The sequence below is a fragment of the Carlito syrichta genome, unplaced genomic scaffold (genome assembly GCF_000164805.1).
Source record: "Carlito syrichta isolate Samal-C Ts95f unplaced genomic scaffold, Tarsius_syrichta-2.0.1 Scaffold297035, whole genome shotgun sequence".
NCBI lineage: Eukaryota > Metazoa > Chordata > Mammalia > Primates > Tarsiidae > Carlito > Carlito syrichta.
The window spans coordinates 128,666-139,012 of NW_007241131.1; the positions used below are offsets into that span (position 1 = coordinate 128,666).

The window sequence follows — 10,347 nt, forward strand, 5'->3', positions numbered from 1 at the left end:
AATCACAGGTATTGTTTCTTCGCATCCTTTCTGGTGCTTCATTCCCTAGGTAAGGAGTTTTTCTTTGCATACTTGCACTGATCAGTGCTCAGCTGAAGATTTGAGGGAGAGTCCAAAGACCCTCTAAGTTCTCTCTGCACGCAACTCATTCCTTTAGAGTACTCTATCTTGCAAACTCCACACACCTTGGTTTCACCAGAATCTTGACTCTATTTTCTTACCTCAGGGAGATCATGTGACTCTGCCTGTGCTCTCTTAACTTTATCACACTTGAGATCTGAGGCTAGAGTGTGAGGCAGGGAAGTTATTTCCTGTTTCTCAAGAATTGCTATCATTTTTCTCTTGACATTCAATGTTTTGAAAATCATTGTCTTATATTAAAACATCTAGTTTTTTTAGTGGAATGGTAGATATGGTCCCTATATTTGATTAAAAGAAATCTCAGTGATAATTTTACTGAGAAGTAATATTAGATAAAAATAGGATAATCTGTATTTTTATTAAAATTCATGAAACCAATGACAGAATATTGTACTTAGTGGACACTCTGTATATTTGATTTATCTCCCTGATAGTGTAATGTTAGTGGCCTTTAGGACCTGTATCCAAATGATAATTCATCATAAGTTTTTTGTAAAAGGCTTTACTTCAAACATTTTATTGAAAGGTTTATTTGAAAAATACTTATGAAGAATGAGTATATATTTTATAAAAATGTTTCAGCTAGTACTTACCTGTTCCTCCTTAAAATATTGCAATATTTTTATAATGTTAATTAATGTGATTAATATAAAAATACCAATGATAGAATGACATTTCAAAAAATTATGTAATCAAAAGTGAAAGTTATGGAAGTCTTATTCTTTGCTTGTGTCATACAAAACAAAAAATAAAGCCATAACTTGAATAAGTTAGCAGAATGAACTAAAGTTTGAAATATGCAAATACTCTCATTCCAATGTTTCACCCAAAAGATGCAATATCAGAGTTTGAATTTTTTAAATATGACTTTTGATAGTTTTCAAAACTAAGTACACAGCAATAGAAATAAGAAGTATTGTCTGAGTGATGGCAAGGAGTACATAAAGGACTTCAGAACCTCAAATAAAACTTTGAAGGCCCATAATATAAATATTGACACTGATGCATACATTAGAGAATTTGAGAGGTAAAGTAAAAGCAACACAAACAGCAACAATGACAACAATAATGACAGTGTTTATCAAACCCTTGCTAACACTTGGTATAATTCTGTTCAAAGTGTTTTACATAAATCACCTAATTAACTTCTCATTAATATATTATGAACAATGTATTTTTCCTTCCACATTACCCCACTCGAGAATACTAATATTATAAAAATCAAATAACTTACCCATTGTCACATTTTTAGACAAAAAATAAATCACTAATACATCTGGTGCTTATTTCATACATTCGTCATTAAAATTTACTTTTCCCCACTTTCTATTGTTTAAAGAATCATTTAATTTTTGTAAAATTAGTGAAATAATAGATTACTACACCATGAAAAGAATAAATGCTAAGTATGTGTTAAAGTAAACAATGATGTTAAATTAAGTATATTTCAAAAACTCTCTGTTTAGCAAATGCCAATATGAAATATCAGAAAAATTTTTGCATATTCAGCTTTGGAAAACCATAGTATGAGGATTTTGTTGCTGAAATTTACTTTCATTAATGAAAAGTGTAGTAGAATGTTTATATACCAATTTGGTTTTTTGGTCAGCTTTTTAAATGACTTCATAATTAGTCATTTTTCTCAAGTAAATTTTTAAATAACTTCAACTATTATTTTTGTCTTCCTGGTGCTTTTAAAATTTGAGGAATTAATTCTCCATCCATTTATATAAACTGTTGCTCAACAAAGAGATATCCCCATCTCAGAGCCATTTCTAAACTCCAAGTTAATTTTATGCAAATACTTATCTGAAAATAATACAGCAATATAAAATGCAATCTACAATTGTTACAACATTTTCACTTATATTCATGTAAGTTTACTGGAAAAAATATTTTAATTTGTCCCTATCTTCTTCTTGTATTTATAAATGTCTACGTATATACCATAAATATATAAATTGTGTTTGACTTTAGTTTACTTATTTTTAACCACAGTTCCATATTGATGCATAGTCTTCATATGTAATAAGCTTCTCCTTTCAACCCAACCTGACATTAAGCCTAGAACCCACAGAACAGGTGGAGGATTTTCATGAAGCCCTGAATATACTTCCCTATTTCTAGTAATGTTGGCAAATGGTCACCTGAGTCATAACTTCTCGAATCCAATGCCTGAGCTAGGCAGTGAATTCTATTTTTTCTGGAAAAACTTAAATGCTAAATGGCTGAATATAATTCAATTAGGTTAAACACTGCACAAAGAGGTTGGTTTTCTTTCGAATGAAAGTCAGATCTGTGCCCTCTTTATTTTTGACAAAACAATTACAACCTCTAACTTCCCTGCGTCTAGTCTTTGCTATCGCCCACACATCATCTGCACGGCTGCAAGAGGAATAAGTAAACATGGTCCAGTATTCTTCATAACTAACAATGTTTGAAAGAGTTGATGTTGACTGCAGGCTAATGTCCACATTCCTCAGGATCGCTTTTAAGATCCTACATGATCTCTTCTTAACATAGAGACTTATCTAGAAAGACTTTCCTAATTCTCTCAGACAAAGTTAGTCACACTTCCTTCAGGCTCTCGATGCCTGTGTGCCATCTATTGTCACTTGTGTCATTTGAGTCTAATCACTTTATATATCTGTCCACTGGTCTGTGAACCCTTAAGGGAAAAGACCAAAACGCATTCAGCTTTGTATCCTGAGTGTCTCTCGCTTTCTGTTATGTAGTTTCTGTCTCTCCTAGTTTCCTACCTCCTTCCACAGAGAACTTGACAAGTAAAATAATAACAATTTAAACAAAAATGACAGCAATAATGACAGTTTATCAAATCCTTGCTAATATTGTACAATGCTATGCAAAGTGCTTTGCATAAATTACCTAATTTAATATTAAACAGTCTGAAGACTTTTTTTCTCCCACATTACCCTATGTGAGAAAACTAACATACATGTTGTCACATGGGTAGTACGTAAGTGGCAAAGCTGTCATGTGAGCCTAGATAGTTTGATCTATAAATGCGGCAATTTAACGTTTGAGAAATAATCATCAGATAAGAGATGGTAAGGAGTTTATAATGCAGGCTAATTGAAAAAACTAAATTACAAATATTAATGTAAAGAAAGTAATTTATTATTAATAATTAGGATAAGGTAGTTTTTTAAAAAAAACATATGGGGTACAATTCAGCGTTAGGTATACAAGTGGTCATTGTACAGATCAAGTTTGGCCTCCCTTGGACCCCCACTTTGCTTGGTTTGATGCTGTGTCATCCTCCCCCCAAAAATGTATTCTGCTACTGCCATGCTGCCTTATAATATTATGGTAAATGTTCAGGGTCCACTTGTGAGTGAGAACATGTGTTACTCTGTTCTTTGTTACTGTGATAGATCACTGAATATGATAGACTCTACATCTATCCAAGTTGCTGTGAAATCTATATGTTTGTCCTACTGTATAGTTGCATAATACTCCATTGTGTATGTACCACATTTTCTTAATCCAGTCCAGTTTCCATGGGCAGCACAGTTGGTTCCATGTTTTTGCTATTGTGAAAAGTGCTGCAATAAACATGTGTGTGCAGGTATCCTTTTGATAGAATGATTTATATAATATATCAACATATACTGGGTATATTCCCAGTAGAGAGATTGCTGGGTCATATGGAAGGTCAATGTCTAGCGTTTTTAGAAATCGCCACACTGTTTTCCAAAAAAACAGTTTTAGAGAGGTTGTCATAGAAAGTATAGGCATGCAGGTGCGAAATGTGAGGTGGTATGACAGGACTGGGAAAGTAGCCAGTGAAGTGTCTGTCATCAAATTGCTTATCACTGTAGGCATTGGAGGTGCAATCCCATCCCGGGACCATTTATTCTTCACCTTCCATTCTTCATTGTTTGATACTTGCTCTGGGGGCATTCGTTTTTGAGCTTCTGATACATCTTTTGTGCAGAGATGAAAGAAAGTATTCCATTGACTGTCTACAGGTACTGTTAATAAGACCCTCTTGACTCATACTAGATTGATGAGTGCTAATGAGGTATTGGTGGTACACCAGCACCATCTGCTAGAAGCTATTACTGAAAGCCTCTCCCTCCTTCAAAACAGGTCTTTACCTTAAACTACGCATACACATAGGTTAGGTAGGAGGTAGGTAGATAGATAGATAGATAGATAGATAGATAGATAGATAGATAGATAGATAGATAGACGTGTATTGTATATATTTGAATGCTGTGTTCCAACTAGATGTCCTTACCTTTGATCCTTGAAACCCTCAAATGTGTCCCTCACACCCTGCATGTCTATGCATGTCCGTGTTTCATCAGATCAGTGGCACATGCCCAAAACATGTTAATGGTCCTTCACCACTTCTCCTAGTTACCAAGTCATACCAATTCTATTCCAGCATATACCTTGCACCTGTCCTCTGCAGATCACCTTCAAGTCTCACTTGCATTTCTACAACACTTTCCAATTTGGCTGAGGCCTCTTTCAAATATTCCTATAGTGCCCTATTAAACTCTTTACTATCCATTTTATTTTAAAATTGTCACTGTTTTGTTTGTCATTCTGAATCTTCCATGAAATTATAAATGCCTCGAAGTTAAAAATGAGATTTTGCTCACTATTTTATCTCAACTTTGGATCCTGGTTTATACCAAACTTTCACTAAATCATTATAATCTGAATGAATAAATGAATGAATGAGTAAGGCAATATAGATCATTTCACATTTCATGTGTCAGATAATTTGAACTCATGCAGATAGAAATTATTGAAAACACTTTTAAAGAAAGTCTTTGTTGTGTATGATTAGTCTTGTGTCCTTTTTATCTGTCCTTTTTTTCTGACTGGATTGTATGTGACTGTTAACATCTTTGAAGAGTCATCAGCCTATTTGCTGTTTATAGGATATTACTCTGAATATAGTTCTCATGTATTTAATTAATAGTCAAGTGATGTGTACAATATCTTGGCCTGATGTTTAAAAAATGATTTGCTTTCTTGGGAATAATACTTGCATTCCAAGAAAATTGTGAAGTATGGTAGCTTGCATAGTATATACAATTATCCTGAATATGATATATGGAAGCACAATTACTTGGGGCCTTTGGCTTTATTAGAAAGAATGAATTGTGATGAATTACGTTAGCACTGTTTTCCAGATCTACACAGTATATGTGAAAGTATCCATCTCACCAAACTCCCGTGGAAATTATTGACAGATTTTGTACATATTATATATTTTTTGCCATTTAAGTTATCCTAAAATGAATTTTGTGTTTTTACAGAATTTTTATGACTATATTATAGTATCATTTTGATGGTTTTCCAACTTCTTTCATTATCTGAATACATCAAGATCTACTTTTTTGATAAATATTGTTAAAAAAATTATTAAGCTCTTAGATTAAATAATGAATAAGACACAGGATACAAAATTCTTTTTGTCTTCTCAGATTGTTTCAACAATGAAAAAACAACTGGAGATTTCTTTATTTATAATTTTCATACAGACTGATAATGTCTTGGTTTGGATCTTAACATGGTTGTATTCAGTAAACAGCTCTTTCAGATTAAATCTTTATTTATTCCACTGAAGGGCTATGTCTGTTTTTGCCTTAAGTATTGTCAAACCATTGAAGCATTTCATGACCAAAACTGACTTATTAAACATAATTATTAAAGAAGTTAAATTTTCAGAACTCTCCAGAAAAATCCTATCTAAACCTTAATTTTGTGCTCAAGGAAAATAGTTTTAGTATCTATCTTTTTTCCTTATCTGTATCATGTAGCAATAGAAAATTTGTGGATCAGCATGAGGACAATATTTCAACAAACTGACATATTAGAGCCCTGATACAAAAGAGAATACAAAAAATTTGTAAATCAAGAGTGAGTGTTAAAGAGCATTATTACTGAATTCCGTGAACAAGTAGGGTAACTATTATGATACACAAGCTGACTGGGAAAATACTAGACACTAGAAGTTATGTTTTCACTGTTGTCTGATAACATCGTGAGTCAGTCTCAGCATAGGACATACCAGTTGTTCATTTGACATCCCTTTTTTTTTCTCCATCATCTGCAGCTGTAAGCACAAGATGTACCTGGAAAGGCTGCCAAACACCAGCATCATTATCCCATTTCATAATGAAGGTTGGACTTCGCTCCTGCGGACCATCCACAGTATAATTAACCGAACCCCAGAGAGTCTGATAGCAGAAATCATTCTAGTAGATGACTTCAGTGACAGAGGTAAGACGCAGCTGATAACACTTTACCTGATTCTGTTATCAGTCACATAATCATTAAGGGCTTTAAAACAGTGAGTTTCTTTTGGATCCCATCTGAAAGGTGATTATGAAGTTTTATCTATGTTATGACAGCATAAAGTGCTGGCCAAATGCAGAAAAAACTTAAAGAGAAGTTATTGGTGTCATTTGGGGACCTACTAGAAATTTGCATTACATTTCTGTTGTACATTAGACAGGTGTTGGAAAAATGTCTCAAATTCTACTTTCAGCTTTAGGACAAACACTGCAAAATATATTATTGTAAGCACACATGATTGATGAAATATTTGTGTAGAGCTATAAAATCTATTCCTGTTTCAGAAAAGTATCTACTTTGTTACTTACCTGTTTGATACATTCTCCAGGTTGTGCCTGTGCTAATTCATAAAGATTAGAAATTACAAGGGACATAAATACATATTTTTACTTGGTAATTCTAGCTATTTTATCTATATTAACAGTAACAGAAGCAATCTGGTGTTATAGTATATTAGAAAATTTGACATAGGTTTTAATATCTTTACAACTCTGGTAAAATGCAGTTTGCTTTGTAAGATAGGAATAAAATTATAAAAACTTTCCTGACAGTTGGACTTCATAAGTCATATTTCAATCTAAATATAAGAGTTGTTAATACTGTGGAGAAAGCAAAGTCTTTTCTTTTTGGCTTATTTGAGTGGAGAGAAGAAAGTCTTTCTAATGATAATCATCTATTTGTGTAATTTTCTATCTTATATTCCATTGCATGAAGGAGATTCACTTAACTCCTCTGTGTATCTCTATGAAAGAAAAATTGCTAAAATAACTTGTTATAATATTATTTTATACCTCAAAAGAGAATGAATCTTGAGATTATATGAGTTAATTGGGGTTTGGGAAATTTTATTTGCTGCAAAAATAAGTTTTTCATAGCATTCAAAAATTCTGTAGAAGTCAGTCTGCTTAGTGTATTAATTTTAAAGTTTCTTTAACAGAGTTCTAGTATTTTTAAATACTGATTTTTATCTATACTGATTCAGGGGTTGTTTAACATCAATATTCATTGGAGCTTAGATGACAGAAATGAAGTTGTTTGATGCCATTCTACTAAAATTTAAACCGAGTTGGTCGTTTAGGTTTTATTGTAAAGAGCTTTTTACTTTGTGTTGTTTAGGTGAGTATGCAGTCATCTGACCTAAGAATAACAGCCAGTATCTAAAATTGAAATTTTCAGAGATTCAAAAAAGCAATTTAAATAGCATATTTATTTCTTTTGGTTGAGTGGTACTAAGAGAAATAAGGCAGTGTATCTTGGATTATTTTCTACATAATTAGCTTTGTCTTGATAAACCATTTAGAACAGCACAATTGTGACCTGGAAGCAATATAGTAAGAAATACCTGGTGGCAGAATATTGTGGTTTGTGGAGCATTTTTGCTGAATAATTCTCAGGGGCACTTTCCAGGAGGTTGAAAATAGTGGCACCTACATTTTCTTGGCTTCATATTACTGCCATCTTTGGTACAGTAGCAGTTTTGATGACTATGTTTCTGCATATGTTATCTGAGAAGTATGTAGACTGCCAATATCATCAATATTAGTGAGGTAGAACAACAGGAAAAGGATTGTTTGGGACAATAATGGTGACTTTTGACTGTATTATTGGATTTTTTTAAAAATAATAATTGCTTTAATACTTGGGGGTAGTTTTCATTTAGATATTTTATTCCTATGAACCATCAAGTTGAAAATATTATTTTATAATCAATTACAAAAATGAATTTTGAAAGAAATAAATGATGAAATGCTTTTATCATATTTTATAATACATTATAATGTTAAAGTTACATGAAATAGAAAAGACCCTTCTTCTAACTTATTGTTTTGTGGTATAAGATCTAATCTGAGCATGTGGGTGGTGTGTATTATGGTTTGAGTAGACCTGTGAGTGGCATACCTGCTTCTGAATTATGGGAAATGTAAAGCATTAGCATGATCAACATGGGTCAAAATCCCAACATTGACTATGAACTGTATTTCAGTGGGGATATTGACTTCCATGAGTTTCTGACTCTTTATCAAAACAGGGAGAATGATAGTGATTCTTCATAGAAAGGTTATGATAGACATCAGGGATAGTTGAGTGAATTGCGCACTGCATAAAAAAGTAATTGCTCTTAGCTATGGATTTCTACTCACAATATATTCCCTTACTATTATGATGTAAATAGTCTCCACACTTTTTTTAAGGAGATTATCTTAATTTAATCAAATATAATCCATCTATCTATCTCTCTATCTATCCATCTATCCACCTTTCTACCTATCTCTGGAATCAACAGAAGTTAGTTAAAGGATATATAAGAACTAGACATAGCAATTTACAGCAATTGGAAAAATGAGGATAACTTTAGTATTTAAAAAAATCTTCAAGATGCTCAATAAACTACTACAAATGTTGAAGTAAAATAAAGTTCTGATAATTCACTCAGAAAGATTAGGTTATCTACCTAAATTATATAAATGACCCTACATGAATATTTAGCAGAATTCTTTTCAATATTGTTTGTACTGTCACAAGAAAAGGAAGACTTGCCAAGGCATCTCTTGTTTACAGGGCCTCTAAGAGAGAGAAACTATTTCTACCCCCTTTTTATTCAAATGTATCTATTGCTGTGTTGTTAAAAGCTACAATTAACATAAACTATTTCTGGACAATCCCCCAAATCACAACCATGTAATGTGTAGAGTCCTTTTCTTTAACTCTTTAAAAATCAAATTAAGTAGACTAGAAAAATATTGAAGTACAGGAAGGCTGTTGGCATCCTTTATAAAGTTATTTCTTCAGTGTTACACTTTAAACTTATTTTTAAAAATAATTTCCATTCCAGTTCTGTTCGGTATGCAACTGAACACCATTGCACTATATGCCTCTTTCAGATATTCTGCAATGTTATTTGGTCAAAGGCAGTAAAATTTTGACAAGACTTAATCAGGTATTATTGCCTTATGTTTTACTTCCTTTAGGTCAATAGAATAGTTATGCATGACAAAAAATACAAAAGTCATTATTTTGGCCATGTTCTTAACACAAATGTAATATCATGTGGAATTTATATTTTCAAAAACGTAAGACTATAATAACTGGGAAATTCTGTAACAGTGGGTTTCACAAAAATAGAGAAAGCAAAATACTGAAAGATTTTATTTTATAATTATAGAATAATTCTTAATCATTACCAAGTGATTTTTAAAAAATATACTTGAATAGAATTGACCCCAGTTCTCAAAATGCTTTTTTTTTTTTTTTAAGTGAAATTCCATTCAGCAGTTCTCGGTTTAGTTATTTTTCCTAAAATGAACTTGGTAACTGAATGTTATTTTAGACTCAGAACATAAGTCCTCTGTCTATAAAAACATGAATGCGAAGGTCTGCAGGTAAGTTTTCAACAACAACCACTTTTTCTGTTTTTGGGGTTTTGTTTGTTTGTTTGTTGTTTTTTTCTATCTGCAGTTTACCAGTTACTGAATGTGGCTATTTTTTTTTCCAGTAAGCTTTCAGAAATAAATTTAACAACTTAACTTAAGGCCTATAACAAGGCTTCATGGTGACTTTAAAGCAGGACTAATCCTGGGCTTATCTCCAAATTTCAGGCAACCTTAACGGCATCCACATGGAAAATGTTGAAATGTGTGAAATAAGCTGGGGCTTAACCTCAGAGGTAGAGTATATTTGAACCTGACAATTCCCTGAACTTTGTGTGCTTTGATGAATGCTAGTCTAATTCGGGGATGGTTGCAGGAGAGCTCTGATACATTTCCCTTATTGCAAGTATGGAGGCACGACTGAGTTCCAGGGTACACACACAAGCATGGGCACACCCTCAACCCTACCCTGCTTGTCAAAAACTTCCTGGTCAGA

At 32.7% G+C, this 10,347-nt stretch overlaps 1 protein-coding gene across 1 annotated transcript in view; it reads left to right on the top strand.

The window, feature by feature from the left end:
* The window catches only part of LOC103256854 (polypeptide N-acetylgalactosaminyltransferase-like 6), a gene marked incomplete at its 3' end in the record, with an annotated part of 116,020 nt that extends 106,157 nt beyond the window's left edge, over positions 1–9,863 (top strand). The window contains exons 3-4 of the mRNA XM_008054614.2: positions 6,242–6,408; positions 9,812–9,863. Coding sequence (XP_008052805.2) covers positions 6,242–6,408; positions 9,812–9,863 — 219 coding nt within the window. The remainder of the gene's footprint in view (positions 1–6,241; positions 6,409–9,811) is intronic.
* Between the last annotated feature and the right edge of the window lie 484 nt (positions 9,864–10,347).